This window comes from Balaenoptera physalus (assembly GCF_965194825.1).
Source record: "Balaenoptera physalus genome assembly, chromosome: 6".
Classification (NCBI taxonomy): Eukaryota; Metazoa; Chordata; class Mammalia; order Artiodactyla; family Balaenopteridae; genus Balaenoptera; species Balaenoptera physalus.
In genome coordinates this window covers 36,540,116-36,556,794 of record NC_138885.1, presented here as the reverse complement: position 1 = coordinate 36,556,794, position 16,679 = coordinate 36,540,116, and the positions used below count along the sequence as shown (strand labels likewise).

General features: G+C 32.6%; 1 protein-coding gene across 1 annotated transcript in view; it reads left to right on the top strand.

Annotated features, from left to right (window-relative positions):
* Positions 1-16,679, top strand: part of LRP1B (LDL receptor related protein 1B) — a 1,885,740-nt gene that overhangs the window by 1,846,141 nt on the left and 22,920 nt on the right. Inside the window, exon 88 of the mRNA XM_082465229.1 lies at positions 12,349-12,425. Within this exon, the coding sequence (XP_082321355.1) occupies positions 12,349-12,425 (77 nt within the window). The remainder of the gene's footprint in view (positions 1-12,348; positions 12,426-16,679) is intronic.

The following is a 16,679-nucleotide window of genomic DNA, read 5'->3' as shown; positions in this document are numbered from 1 at the left end:
GTTTTACCCTTTTTTTTTTTTTTTTTTTTTTTTTTTGGTTTGGTTATATTTATTTGGGCATCTGTTTTGTTTTGTTTTCTGTCTGTTTTTTTTCTTTTTTCCTCTTTTTTTTTGGAAACACAGTTTTCCTTTCTCTGATCATCTGCAGGAGTGTGTGGTTACATTTTTCATATTACCCTATGATATTCCATATTTCATGGCTAGAATTGACTTCTCATCTCTGTGTGGCCTTTTGACATGGAGCATATTTCTATGAAACTGGCTTGGGAATGCTGCTTGTTTTACTCCATGGCCCTTCTAAATGTACATGTCTGTTTCTCTCTGGCAGATTGTAAATTCCTTTAAAGAAGAGGTTGTATCTGATTTATCTATTTTGCCTCAGCAGCTAGCATGCATTCTGTGTGTAATATGTGCTTAACTAATGTTGCTAAAAAATACTGTCCTGGTGCCTGTGTTGTATTGTGAAATCTGACAGCCTATGATATAAGCATCTTTCTATCATCATTGTAATACCACTTCTTACTTCATTAATACATTTTCAAAAACTGCAAGAGTCAGAAAAAAATTAAAAAGTGATTCATTTCATTATGATTTTTGGTTCTCTTTCTCATCCTTATGATATCTTCTAAAACTACCACAGGAAGTTTCTTGAGCATTCTGGAACGGAGGTTAAATATCTCTCTACAAAAGGAACTAAATAGACTTTTAACTTACCCATATTAACTTATTAGTAAAACTTAATGGTATTAATTTTTGTTCTCTCTTCTCCTTGACTTTTGTTTGTGGTTTTTATTCTGGTATTTTCTCTCTCTCAAAAAAAAAAAAAAAAAAAAAAAGAAAGAAAAGAAAAGAATGAAATAGAGGAAAGTGAGTTGTAGCCCCTGCCCTTGAGGAACTCTGATCTATTTGAGGAAAGAGATGAGACAAGAAGGAATGTGGCAGGGGCTCTGGGGATGTGAGTGGTGTAAGATAAATGGTGCTTCTGGGGGAGTATTAGACAATAATGTTATACACTGAAATAGTTCTGAGGAACATAGTATGCTTAGCTAGGAATTTGAAATTTATTCCATAAGTCCATAAGCAGTAGGGGAACACTAATAACATTTGACATATAAACTATCTCAGTCATGTGTGTGTTTTAAAAAGGTCTTGATGGCATGGTGCTCTGCTGCAACAAGAAGCCCTGGGTTTGAAAAAACAGATTTTAAAATGAATCCCAATTTACAAAGGAAAGGGAGACAATTTTTTTAATTAAAAAAATGGCTTTTTAAAAGTGATTTGTTGGTAAACAGGGCACAAAAAAGAGCCAAAAGATAGAAGACCTTATATCTTGGAATTGCAGTTTGTTTTGTTGGTTTCGTTTTTCTTCTCTTTGCCTCATTTGTCATCTTAATATGGAAATACTGATAGCATCTACTTCCTAAAATTATTTTGAGGAATAAGAAATGTAATACCTGTTAAAAAAAAAAACAGAATATTGTTTTCAACATAATAAACACTTTTAAAAAAAGTAGAACCTTAAAACTGTTCTAATAGACCATACATAAAATCATCAGTACTTGGCATAATTTGGGCTTCTGGGAGTTTGGAGGCAAAAAATAAACTGTGCAGTTCTTAAAAAGTGCTCGTTATTAAAAATAAGCAAAATATGGCATAAATAAAAGATTAGAAGTGTGATGATTGTGATAGTAATAGTGACTGAAAAGGGAACTACATAACTAAGCTCAAGTCCCATGAGGGACATGAGAGGAAAAAAAGGGCAGCGGGTCCACCCTCAAACACCTCAGAAAACACACAGGAACTAGCTTTTGAAACATTTTCAAAGCAGATTTTAAAAACTCAGAGGGATGCAAAATGAATATACAAGTACCAAAGGGACATTCATTAAGTGAATGATCTGAAAATTAGTCATTTTGTCATTTTCTTTGGTTTTGTGATTGTTCCATCTAATTATTTTCTTAAAAGTTCAGCATTGTTTTCTAAGTCCTTAAGGTGAGAAACACATAAGGAAATGTACAGGTACTAGGGAAACCTCTGTTGGGGTTTTGGGGAAGAAGGTAGTGAGTTTCGTTTCTGTCACACATTTTTAAAAGGTAGGAATTATTCTTCTATATTACAACAGCTAATTAAGGCCTAGGTATTTCAAACTACTGGCTCTGCTGAAAGGAAGAGGGCACGTTCTACTCTTCAGGCCTCTGCTGTCAGGCTGAGCAACGCTCCTCCTTGTGGACCAGCGACCCTGTGGCCCCATAGAGAATATTTGAGAAGAGCCCAAGGAAGCTGTCAGGAGTGATTTCAAACAGATCACAACTTTTCAGCAGGGGTTTTGAGCAATTCAACTTTAGCAGCCTGTGTTGTCCACTTTTCAAGAGTCAGGTCATTGCATGTCCCTTATTTGTTTTCTGCCCCGTGGCATATTTTCAAAGCACAGAATGTGAAACGTGCATGTCTTTTGGAACAGTAAAGGCCAGGAAAATCTGTCACATCAATATCTATCCTTTATGATCCCAAGTAACAAGTTGTAGCTTGTTCTAGTTTTCGCCAGCTAGTCATGTCATGGGGAAAAACACAGAATACAGATATATTTTTCTATGAAAGTTTAAAGTCCAGTTTGTGCTTTGAGAGTACAGGTGGCGCTGCCTAACAGAGAACAATTATTGCATAGTTACACACTGGGCAGCTATTGTTATGAAGCTTTGATGTAGTCACCTTATTTTCCCTTGATTCTGGGACATGTTCTTGGCCTTTAATATAATCAGTAAGTAATTCAGAATAACCAAAGAAACCATATACAATATAACTACATAGTATTTTCATTCATGTACTTGTTACCTCTTTAACAATTTACATTATTTTTCTATTAGACTGCGTTCCCCAGATTTTACTGCTATGAAAAAGCACAAATTTCAGATGCTTTTAACAATGAAGGTTTATTTCCTGCTCATGTTCTATCCTGAAACAAGTCAAAAAAAATAAATCAGTAAACCTCCAACCTACTACTTAATTCCAAACCAACTTTATACAATTTTAAGAAAAGGATCAGAGGAATATAGATTAACCAGCAACATTGGTTTAAGAGAAAAAAAATAAATGAAAAATTCCTTACATTATCGTCAGTTAAGGAAATATTTTCTTCCTTTTCACACTGGAATAGTAGCAGAAGAAAGCCATTTTTGTTAAAGGAGTATAGAAATTTTAGCCTAATACTTCCTCCACTCAGCATACAAACAAAAATTATAATTATATTCATATTGGTGTGCCACATACAAGCTTTAAATTTAATATTCATAGTATTATTTATCACTTGAGTTAAATTAACTTAGAGGGTGTGTAAATTTTATATACATTGTATCATTTAATCTTTCAGGAAGCCTAATTTTTTTTTTAACTTTTATAATGATCAACTTGCCTTGCAAAAAGGAAAAAGAAAAAGAATGGAAGGAAGAAAGGGAGGAAAAAAGAAACAAAGTAAAGAAGGAAGAAGAAAAACTTTGAGGTAGTAAAAGGAAAACATACAATAGAAAGATAAAATATAAAATAAGAAAGGAAGGGGATTTAAGGGGAAAACAAAGGTTAAAGCATAAGAGGCTAGATCTGTGGGAAATGTGTGACAAAAGTGGGAATATTGCTCTCCCTTGTATTATAAACTAAAAGACCAAAGTGGGTGAATTGCTAGAAGATATATCCTTTGTGAGGAGGGGAGACTAGATTACAGTACAGTTCTGTCTAATTCCAAAACTTACACATGCTATTGGTGTCACACCATACCAGCACTTTAATTTTACACAATTATTTAAGTGACTAAATTGAATTAAATTACACTTAACTACATATTTGTTTGTATGATTTTTATATAAAACTGGTTTACATGTCAATTTACCCATCAGGCAAACGCCTTTAGAATTTTTGTCTGGGAAAGAAGATAAACGTTTCTTAGTTAGCTGCATCGTGGGACAAGAACGGAAGTGTCACACAATTTACAACATTGAATAAGTAAAATTTTACATGTCCAAGTTGCTAAAATGTGATCATCTAATTTTATAAAAGGAAGAATTAATAAATAGATTAATGAAGGAAGGGAGGGAGGGAGGGAAGAAAGAAGGGAGGAAGGGAGAGAGGGAGGGAGGGAGGGAGGGAGGAAGGAAGAAAGGAAGAAAATATTTGCCTATTACTGTGGTTCTTACATGTTAAGTGTTTTTCATAGTGGATCAATATTCTTTTCAGTGAGAAATGACTGGTAACTAGCTGAAAACATGTACTTATGAATGGAGCTATATATTCTTCATAGAATGGGATATGACACATGTATGTGTATTCATATGAGTTCAACCATGCATCCTCCATGCCTTCATACATTCGTTCATTCATTTTAACAAACAACAAACATATTGATTGACCAAACCTACATACTGACCATGTGCTCAAGAAATGAAGAAATATAAAAATGAATAATAGATGACCCACCCCTACCTTTAAGTAATCAGTCTAGCATAGTCATAGGCAAAGGCATATTTAGAGATTTATAAATGCATATATAAATAGAGAAATGCAAAAATAGAATGTACCATATTTATGATTGTATGTGGATCAAATATATAAAGATATTTATAACTGCCCCCAAATGGCAATTCTCCATATTGTAAAATACTACTGTAATATTCTATAGCCTTTTAGATTTATTGAAGATATTTATCTAAACTTCCTGAATCAATTTTTAGACCACTGCCTGCATAAACCTTCTCACCTTGAGTCAGGGAAGTAATATAACACTTGGATTAGGAAAGAAATGTGTGTTAATGGCCATCTTTTGTCATAAGCCTTCAGACTTTTCTGTTTGCAACATTTTCCTATAAGTGTTGAACAAATCTGGTGAGTGTTTTATGACTAATTGACATTTATGCAGCGTAGACAAATTTGTTAATTCATACTGACACTTGATTTTAGCAAGTCATTTCAATTTTTTTCATTTACTCTTTTTTTGATTGCTTGTTTTGTTTTAAAGCAATTTAAAAAATTTTAAAAACTTGTGAAATGCAGGTCCTAGATTTTGAGGAAGGCTAAATGGTGGTAATTGGGAAGGTGGTATCAATACGAATACAGTGTACCTTTATCAATTAAAAATGTTTGCCTCTAGAAACCTTTGGTGTTACCTTTTGATGGATATGTAAAAATCTTGTAACTAGAACAAAGGCTATACTGAAGTATCAGAAAGGAGGTGACTATCTGTATATAGGAATTATTTCCCAATGATTTAGACTATAAACTAAAGTGGCTAATATCAATATCTCAGCATATGTACACTACAACTGAAAATAAATATTTTCTAGAGAATTAGAGTTATATATCTCACTTATAAAGACATTCACACTCTCAAAACCTTCTGTTCACACTTTCTGATATCCCTACCATTGCCCCAAATTTGTATAGGACTAATATGCCTTGAACGATATTTAATAACTGCAGTTGACTATGCCAGATATTGCCATTATAATTTGTTTCAGATTTTACCATGTTGCGCCACAGAAACCCTATGAACTAGGAAGGGTAGTCATTAGGTTTTCATAGAAAAATTCCTTATTGTTTACTCTTATTTTGTGCTAAAACATAAAATATTCAGGTATAAGATTAGTCACTTTGTCTGCATGGCACTAAGCATGGAGATTTCCAACCCCACCTCCCAGCCCCCATGGCTTGATATGTTCTTAAGCCAGTTTTGGAATTGGTCATTCATCGTGGCATCATGTAGACAGAACTTTCCACAATTGTATTACAGCATACATTGCTTTTCTTCCCACGTTCATCTATAGAATTATAACCACCGTTTCTAATGTAATACCCTACATTTATGTCTTCAGTTTTATCAACCATATTACTTAATACTAATTTTATGATTGTTCCTTTTCCTTTTGAGTTGATGCATGTAATATATTAATTTAAGTAGAAATCATCTACTCACTCTGAAAAAAACACTTTATGCCTTTCAGATCTGCTTTTAATAAAATTTCCTGGAAAATATCTAGATAATAAAAGTTTTACATTACTAGAGATTTTGTTCTTTTTTTAGTATTTATTGAGTCATCATTTCACACTTTAGTGGCCATTTCTACTCAGGTGGCCTGCATAGAATTTTGTGTTTAAACATTTCTAACTTAAACCAGCCAATCTTAACAAACTTCCTTTTATGGATAACTTCCTGGCAAACTAGATTTTATCTTTTCTTTTATATTTTTCCTTCTTAAAATAATCACTTTAAATAATCCACTTTGTTAATTTTCTTTCTTTCATTGTCACTTCTTCAACTGAAATTTCTCATTAATTTTTACTTTTCCTAAAATAATTGTTGGTCAGAGTTTATTGAACATCTCATTATTATTTTACTTCATCACATTAACCCTTCTCAGAAATCAAAAACTCTTTCTGACCAAATGTCCTTAATATTAAAGTAAGATTAGCTTTGTCTTACTAATTTTATCAATACTAGGTAAGACAATGATTTAATGTAATATTTTAAAACTAGGCATTATAATATATAATTATAGAGTTGTACCAATTATACTGATTACAACAAACAAAAATTTAAGATACTAACTTAAGCTTTTTGAAGAAAACAAAGCAGGGTAATACCTAGCTATTTCTATGTTAGAAATAATAGTCAAATTTTGATAGAGAATAGTGCTAAATAAATAGAAATTGTAGTACAAAGCTGTGTGTGTGTATATATATGTGTGTGTGTATATATATACACACATATATATATCTACAAAATGAATGAAATATAGAGTGAATTGTTGTGCAAGTTCAAAATTGTACCGAGTAATAATATAGATAAATTTATAATTGATGGATCTTGGATCTTTAAAGGTGTTTTAAACACATCTACAGTATTTTGGAATCAACACAAAAATGTGAAGTTGGTATCAAGAAGGATATTAACACCCTTCTATAACATGTCCCTCACTGTCACTGCCAGAGACAGAATATCAGGCATTACTGACCACAGGTCTGAGCCAGCGTGGTAATTCTAACAATTTTACTACTCAGAAAATGCTCTGATTTTCCTTTGTTCAGATAATATTTCTACTTTCTTATTAAGTGACTGTACTCTCTTGGGCATGAGGGAGTAAGGAAAAGCATTTTTCCTACTACTGCGTTAAATTAGAAGGATCATAATAACTCCACATTTTATTTCTACCTCTTATTAGCTGTGATTTTTCAGGAAACTCATTTGAACACATACTTCTCCATTTCATAAGATGAATAATTCCAACTCATGGGTTTTTATAGAAGCTGAATAAGAATATTTTTCATATGAAAACACTTATCCTAGGACCTGGCACAAAGTTCAGTAAATGTTAATTGAACTTTATGCAAAATTTTATATCAAAGGTAGGATAGAAAATTTTTGAAGCATTTTAAAAAATTATAAATCTTTATGTATATATGAAATAATTTTATCTCAGAAAATTGGGAAACAATAACAGATGAAAAAATGTTTCAAAGTCAAGTTAACAAACTGGTGAATTAATATATAAATACCCTTTCCAAATGCAATAAAACTTTTTGCATTTGCAATACAGCAGTCTGCAAGAAGAGGGGGGCAAAAAAGTGCTGGGAGCTACATAGGGTATAAAGCTTTAAAGTTAAGAATGCCATGCAAATGTAGTCATGTTCTTCCACCAAAAGAGTGAAATTTTCAGAATTAATCAGAAAAAAAAAATTTGCAACTGACTTTTAATGTTTGAATTTTCATCACTGTATGAAAATACTGTTTTATAAATCTGATGCACAAAATGTAGTCATGTTTTTATTTTTATTGAATGAGATTTTTGGAGCACCGAAACATGCATGGCACTCTGCACAGGTTTTCTAAGGCTCCTTTAATCAGTTGTGCCATATTTTTTTTTCCCTGTGTGTAGAAAGAAAAGGGTATATTAAAAGATTTTTCATTCTGAATGTTTCCATCATCATGGTTAATAACAGCAGCCTAGCATATAAGAGGAGAAATTCAATTTCAAATTGCTTTAAGGTTTACCTTTGAATTTCACTTTGGTCAGAAGAGTCCCATGACCTTTAAATTTGATGAAAAGAGGGAGCAGATATTAATCTCATTATTTTATTTTGAAGTCCTCCCAAAGCAAGTGACTCTAGACGACATTTCCACAAAATGACATGAGTAGTCCACATAAGTTGATCATTATTACAGTGAAAGACAATACCTAAGATTTTAATACATTTTCAGTATTTTATATCTGATTTCAATTCCTTTTGTAAAATCTCTCTGCTACTTCAGAGTTCTCATTGTTTTGGACAGTTTAATTATATGTCTTATATTTATGCTTGTATTGTAAAAACTGTTTCTTTTTAAAGATTATATATTTATTCCCTTATATATGCCAAACTTATTTTGATAGTCCAAAAATATTTACTGTGCTTCCTAGTAATATATGCTACACTATTGCCTTTCCACAAAGGTACTCCCCCTGTTACAGAAAATTACAATTGAAATATAGAATATTGTAACTATACAATAATTGCACACACTGTTAAAGAACACAATAAGTTAACTATCCAAGCATTTCATATAGTAACATTCAGATGAGAATTAGTTACCCCAAACAAAAATCCACTCAGTTACTTTCAGGTACTATGTTAAGAACGTCTACCAGTGTCATTTAACCTTTTGAACAGTCTTGCTGGGCATGCATACTATTATTCCTATCCTAAATTTTTTTAAAATGATTGAACAATATTTGGTATAAGAACAAAATCTGTGGGAACATAATAACTTATCTCAAATATCTCTTGAAGTGTGATTTGTGAAGTACTTGCATCAGGCTCACTTTGTTAAAATGCAGATTTCTGGCCACAGCTCCAAGCTGCTTAATGAAAATCTCTGGTATATGGGCCTCCAGAATTTCAACTTTAACACATTTTTCATTTTGATAATCATTAGTCTAACCTAGAACATAAAGGGAAGAATAAGAGATTAGGAAAACAATATAACGATAAACAGTCTTTCTTTTTAATGTCACTGGCCTTGGAGAGAAGGGGAGAAATCAAAAAGACTGTTTTTGAAGCAAGTATCTTCATACGATAATGTGAAAAGAGAAGGATACACAATTGTTCGAATAAATAAGAATCTATCTATCTTTCTATCTACCTGTCTATCCATGATCCAACAATACTTTCATGAATCCAAAATTCATAAAAGTGTTTAAAAAGTTAAATAATTCAGAGTGATATAGTGATCAAACACATAAGAAAAAGAAGCTGATTTTCATTGTCCTAGGGTAAAGGGCAGTGGGGGAAATAACTGTAGAATAAATTTAAAAGGAAGGATATACAGATGTTTGTGATGGTAAGGAAAAAAATACGATTTCTTGGGAAGACCATGCAGGACTAACTCAAAGATAATTGTCCAGGGATGAATAACAGGGAGCAGTAGATTGCAACAGTACAGATTAAAGATGACTAGGGCATGGACTACGGATTTTTCTTGACAAACAATGACAAAGACACAGATGCCAGAAATTATTATAGTCAGCATGATTATGCAAATAATTCAGAGAGGAATTTGGCTGGAAATTTTGATGATTCACACACATTTCAATTCTTAAATGATCTGCCATTAATGGCTTTGATCACTGTAGTCTACTCAGAGAATGAATATTTATGAATTTCTATAAAGACAGTAAAAATACTTGGTCTTAAATCAACCATTGGAGGAAGTACTTGTGGAGCAGCAAATGCCTTAAGTTGTAGTTTTGTAAGGTAGGCAACAAGAATAATGACTTCTGTTTGATTTAATGTCTCAAAAGAGATTATTTTTTTTTAAACTGGAACAAATGTAGACAAGTGGAACATATTTTATATTTGGCCATAAAACATTATTTTATAAGGAGTATAGGGAAAATTGCAAGGTGATCATCAGTTGATTAAGATGCAGAACTGTTAAAATTAATTATTTCTCCAGCACAGTCTTTGAGAGTTATTTCCAGTATGTAATAAACAAAATATTCCCTGAAAGCTAAGAAGTTAAGTGTGCTTCCACAATGCAAAAGAGAGGAGCATCACGACCACTAGCAAGTGATATATTGTATCTAATATAAATACTGGGCTCCAAGCTATGGATAAAACAGAAAATTACTCAATACTGTTAATAAATACCACCTGTCCTACTTAAATAATTTCAGAGTTTGGAATAAAAATCACAGTATCCTGATCTTCTTTGTTTAAAAATCTCTCTCTGCCCTTCTGGAGTTCTAAAGGCATGTTTTTAATAACTTCCTAAAATACTTAAAACACATGATGCTCATATCAGAACATCTTATCAATTAGCATTTATTCCTCCAACTTTTCTGACTTCCAAGCATCTCAGTGTTATGATGAGCCCAGAGGTTCTTATCTCTATTAACACAGCAAAATATATCTCAGATCATTTCTCTTGCTTAACGTGAACCTGATTTAGGTTGCTGTTGTTGCTGTTGTTTTTTAATCAAAGGAGGTAATGTAAAGAGCAAATTTTGATATTTTAATTTTAAAATAGCTTTGTACACATCAGTTATATAATAAAATTACCAAGCAATCAGTATTATTTTTTTCACTGGAGCATGTAAAATATCCTCAGTGGTCAATTAGAAAGATTTGACAAATGTAAAGCTACATAAAACAAAAAGACTTTTGCAATGATTAGGATTCATTCTAACGACATGTTTGCAAAATTTGCCTAAACATCTTATTTTGAATTATCTTTGGACTGTGTCAAGAATTAGGAACTGAAGAACTGGAACAATTTTCTAGAACATTCAACTGCAAAACCACAACTAAGGAAGAAAAGAAATGATTTTTTAAAATCAATGATTTTATTGGTTGTTCACTTTATTATAATTATTTGAAATATGCTCATTTCATTACCTCACTTCAGTAATACAGACAGGGTCATAGGCCTGGCCTTAAAATTTATTTACCTATCTTAATGATTTACTTGTAGTATGGTATATAATAAATGTGATGTATAGAAAATATATATGTAAGCTTTCTATAAAAGATCTAAATAAAAAATCAGGATAATTCATGAGTGATGACTTAATAATAATATAATGATATTAATTTTCATTGAAATCATGCTCCATACTCATAGTTTTATAATATCATTATTAATCAAATAACTATATTCTTGAATAGTAACATTACTGTCAATTATTCTGAAGTTAATGTATGCTTTTATGAAACAAATTTTTGTTTTTGTAATTTGAGTTTGTCAATATGATGATTTTATGAGATTTTGCCCTTGTGTTAGGACACCCGATACTGTCTTCACAAATACCACAAATAATTCACATGGCATCATAGAAGCCTAGTTCCAAAACAGCTTCAGCTATTTGAATTGGCTATGACAGAATTGGAAGAGACCCAGAAATGGCAGTTATTTAGTTTGGCCACCATGCCCAAAGATATCTACTTGGAATAGTTCTGGAAGCTGTTCTTTTACTGTGTACAACTATTCGTGATATGGTGGTATTTGACAGTCATTTTAAATAAGAACTGAAGCCAATTAAATTGTTTCTCTATGGATTTCCTTTGACAGATGCATGGAGGCATCTTGTGTTAGCCAGCAGACATTGTTCAAACATAGCTAAAACCATTCCAGCATTTATTTTGATACAATCAGCTAATTATATGGTTGTGATTTATGTTTAAATGAAGGATTTTAATCAAATCTATTATTTTAATCCTCTGCAAGACTTCCCATCATAATGTTATGGTTCCTATATGGGAAAGACAGCTTCTCCGAATGAAAACTTGGACATATTGTCTTGATTCCATGGGAATAGAAGTATGATCTTAAATGGGAAAGCACTATATTTCCCTATCTCTGATTAAAAGAGTAAAAATTGTGCAGTTTGAACTATGAGACATATGACCATTTGCTGTTTGGTTGTTAGAACCAGAAAAAATAAATCACAGAAACTTAGTATAGAAGGATTTGCTTGACAGGTAAACTCAATCTTTATAGTGGCATAATTTTCAGTACCTCTCAAATTAATCTCAATTCTTAATTAAAATTTTGGTTTTGTTATAAAATATGCCAATTTTAAGTTTAACATAGAATAAAGAAAAATGACTATAAACTTAAATTTTAAAAAGTATTTTAACAAGTGAAGTCCAATTGAGGTTACCCTCAGCATACTGACAATATGCAGGAAATTAGCAGAAATCTCTATCTAAAATTCATGCATCTGTGATAGCAGGCTCTTCCTTCATTTCATTTGGTTAAATAACTACATTAGCAGACTTGTGGGTTTTGTTACTCACTGATTTTGTTTTGTTTTGTTTTTATCTTTCTAGATGCTCCACCAACTGGTCAGGCACACAATGTGAGAGGCCGGCCCCAAAGAGCAGCAAGTCTGATCATATCAGCACAAGTAAGTTTCTCAGATTAATATCTTGGGTGTTCCACATAGTATAGAAAGCATTGTTTTCTTTTTATACCGTTATTGTGGGCATTGAGTCTTGCAAAATCTCCTTTATGGAATTTTGCAAGAGATCTGCAATCCATATGTTTTTTGAAAGAAGAAGCACTGAGCTCTCACCTGGTGACAGGATCCAGCATTATGTGCTCTTTTAGGCTGTGAGGGTTCATCTCAAACTTTGGCAGTTTTCAGAACACACATCTGTAAACCTAGCTTAAGCTTTTCTTCGGAAATGTGCGTCAGCTGCAAAGGCTGCAAATATCACAATGGATGTGAGAATACTTGGGGAAGAAAAGTAATTTCATGTTTTAATTAGAGTGTATTTTTCTTGAAGTGCATTCAGTGTGTTGTGGAAAAACAAACTTGGTTAGTCTCAAAGTGATGAAGTATGTTAACAAGCAATATTTAATAAGGATCATAGTTGATTCATTGCTTCCTTATCTTTGAAGTACTGGTTTTGAAGTATATTAAAATATAGCAACATTTTACAAGTTTTTTTGTGTGTGTAGCTGTAGTCTTAGGACAGGTCCCTGATATGAAAATTTATCTACGTCAGTATTTTGTGTCTATGTGTGTGTGTTCCAACAATTTTAAATGATTTTATAAAGAGTTTCACAACAAAAGTCTTACATAAAGTTTCCCAATTCACACATATTATCGCTAATGAGTGGAAAAATTTTGCGAAATCTGGAATAACTATCAAGTGGGTAAATATATTCTTGAAGAGAAAAACATAATACCTCTGATTTATGAACGCTTACTTAGCAATTTTTCTCTAGTCTTTCACTGCTGGTGAGAGAGCATACATGAAAAGAAACAAAAAATATACTGTGGAATTTGTGAAAAAAGAAAGACATTATCAAAATCAAAAGTATATGATTTTTGTACCTTAGACGTAGGCTCCCAGTGTTTGCTGATCTACTTGTTTGTTGTGCCTGTCCCCAAATAATTTACCATTGCTTGAAATTCTTCAAGTGACATTGTCTAAAGTTCCACCATTTAGAGATTAACTTGGGCTAGTAAGGATGACCATCTTTGAAAAATGGCAAATAGGTATAGAATAAATAACCTTAGAAACGAGTCTTTGCATTTGGAAAAGTGAGATACGTGATTCTGGTCATGGAGCATATGGTGTTACCTTAGAATTTGCATGTTGTCTTTAGGAAGGGAAGGTAGAAGACTGTAGCAAAGCTATGGACACATAGTTGTAGGAATAGGGCACTAGGATTTGAGGAATTGGTTCATAAAATATAGGAGATGTGGAAAAATATACCTTGCCTAACTTGATATTGCAAAAGAAGAGCAAAAGAAAAAAAATACTCTCTTCTCTCTCTTCCAGATCATACTGACATTGGTACTAACAATTCTGGAGGAATACTAATTTATATGATTTTGTGAACCAGTTATAAGACTCAACCATCATTAAGAGCATTTTTGTAATGAAAAAATGCATTTGAGTTACCAACCTGTAGAACATACTGAAGTAATAAGTTGAGAATTAATGAAGTCAGGGTACTTTAGGCTTTCTTTTATGATAATTTCTCAATTATCTAAGATAAATTAAAAACTTAGTCTTTTAGAGAATCAAAACAATTTTAAATATTGATAAAATTTTCTGAAAGAAGGAAACAGAGTAGAATGTCAATTGAATTTTCAATTTATATATAAGGTCCATCTATAAGGGAAAGTTTCGTGTTTGGAAGATGATTTTGAGGAGGGGTGTGCCAGATGTATTTATTGAAAGGTGATGTTGCCAACCATTTGCATTGGCAACAAGCTCCCTTATAAGAAAAATGCCTCTAATTACATACAACAGTTCTAAAATAGGAACTATCAGATGGAAGGAGGAGTTGCAAGTAGTTGTAACCCTTTTTCCAAAGATTCTGGTGCTCTTTCTTCCATCACTGATTTAAAGTCATTACATTTAATGGAAGTATCAACGCACATTGAAAGGGCTATTAGCTATGCAAATGTCAAATTATCTCAGATTTGAGCAAAGTTGACCACATAATGACTGTGTTAAAAGGTACTTATCATCAGACATTTGCGCTTAGAGAAACTTGCCTCAGTAACTCTGAAAGGAGAGAAAAGGTAGTTAAACTGATCCTTCCTAAGGTAGAGGGCTATTTTTATTTTCTCAGGTAAACTCCAGTGGTTTTGAATGGTTGTCAAATGTTCCCCGAACTTGGGCAGAAGTCATCTGTTCAATAAGAAAGATGGATACTATAGGAATGTGTTTTCAAATCTGCATTTCCACTTACAGTGAAGCATTCCATAATCATTGGACCTTGGCACAATCAAGAATATACTGCCTCTCTCAGCCTAACTGCTATCAACTGGCACAAGATTTACCTTTCTAATTGATGAACAGCTTTCTTAATCATCTCTGAGTAGTCATACTGATGTTCTCTGGCCCTTGCAGTTTAAAGTATCTAAAGATCAGCCTGCCTGTGGAATTAAGTGGCTCTATTATTCTAGAGCTTTCTGTTTAGTTTCCGCTTGAAAAAGCAGAAACTTTTCTGAAGTTATTTGGAAGACTTTTAAACTAAGGATGATTAAATATTTATTTTATACTCCTGTTTTAGATTTACCTAAAGTTTTAAGGGAGTGGATGCTCAATGTTTGGATTATGCTATTCATATCTGCTAAAATTAAGGAGGATAAAAATATACTCAGCATTTGTGGGGCAGTAATGTAATGATGCTGTATTTTACTGTAGTGACAACAGAAATGTGATATCTGTTAGGGGGTTATTCATATCTTCTATTTTCCTACTTCATCCTCATGTCTTTTATACCATCATGTTTTAAAACAGAAAAAAAATTATGTTATACCAAGGAATTATAAATATAATTATAAATTGCAAATATATAGAGAAAAATGCAACAAAATAATGCCTCTGTCCTAATTATCCAAAAGCAAGTATTTATTGAGCCTCTACTAAGTGTCAAGTAATGTCTAGATCCCAGGGATGAATCAGTGAATAAGATAGTCAGTCAGTGCCTCTTCTCATGAAACTGAGGTGCCAGAGGGATAAAAAAACTGTTAAACAAGAAAGCAAGCAAATATGTAAACAGAAAATAATTATGAGTCTTGATTGGATCTGTGAAGGAAGTAAAGAAGACACAGAAATAGAGAATGTTAGGGGAGAACTAAGGTCAGGAGTGATTTCTCTGAGATGGTGATACTTAAGCTCAGACTTGAGTGATTAAAAAGGGGAGGAGACGCTAAGCGTATTTCAAACAAAAGAAACAGCAGATACAAGAACGCTGGAGTAGGAAAGAGCTAAACATGTTCAAGGGATTGAAAGAAAATCAGTGTACTGGCACCAAGGGGACAAGAGTGAGAGTAGTACAAAGTGAGGATGATTATACATGACCAAGATGATAAGCAGCCTCTCAAAGATCACTGCAAGGATAATCTTTGCTAAGTTTGGAACGTGATATATTCTTTATGATTTTTAAAATAAGTTTATCAAAATGCCTAAGAAACATCATCCAAATCACTATATATAGAGAGAGAGACACACACTCACATTCATACATATATGTAAACATAAACTTAAGAGCAGAATATATAGCAGCAAGTCAAAAGAGGTCAATTGTAATGATATAATTTATGCTTATATTTTTCTACTATAACTTCAATAAACAAAAAATTCTTTCTTTAACTTTCATGATAGTAAACTCTTCTGGTTTCCCTCCCAACCTCTTGAAACAACTCTGTCTTCTTTGTGAGATACTTATTTTTTTATCTCTTCTAGTTAACTCATTTTCCACATACCACTACATATATTCTCCTTGGCAATCCATAATTCCTTGATCTCGGTTTTCAACTCTTCGTTAATCGCTCCCAAATTTCTGTCCTCAATCCCGGTTTCTCTTCTGAGGCTGAGACACATATCCCACTGCACAATTGCTGTATCCATATCGATGTCATCTCTATCTATATCTATATATCTATATCTCTATACTACAGGAATCTGAAGCTCCGTGTTTCCCAAAATCATCTCATCCCCTTCTCCCACTCAACCAGCCATTTTTATACACCTTGTTTTGCCTTCCTGTCTATACACATAGCTGCAAAATCTACCTGGTTATCCAAGCAACACTTAAGTGTCACTCTTAACCTTCCTTCTTTATTAAGTTAAGTTAGACAATATAGTCCTTAGATATGACTTCCTAAATTTCCTTCAACATCATCCTG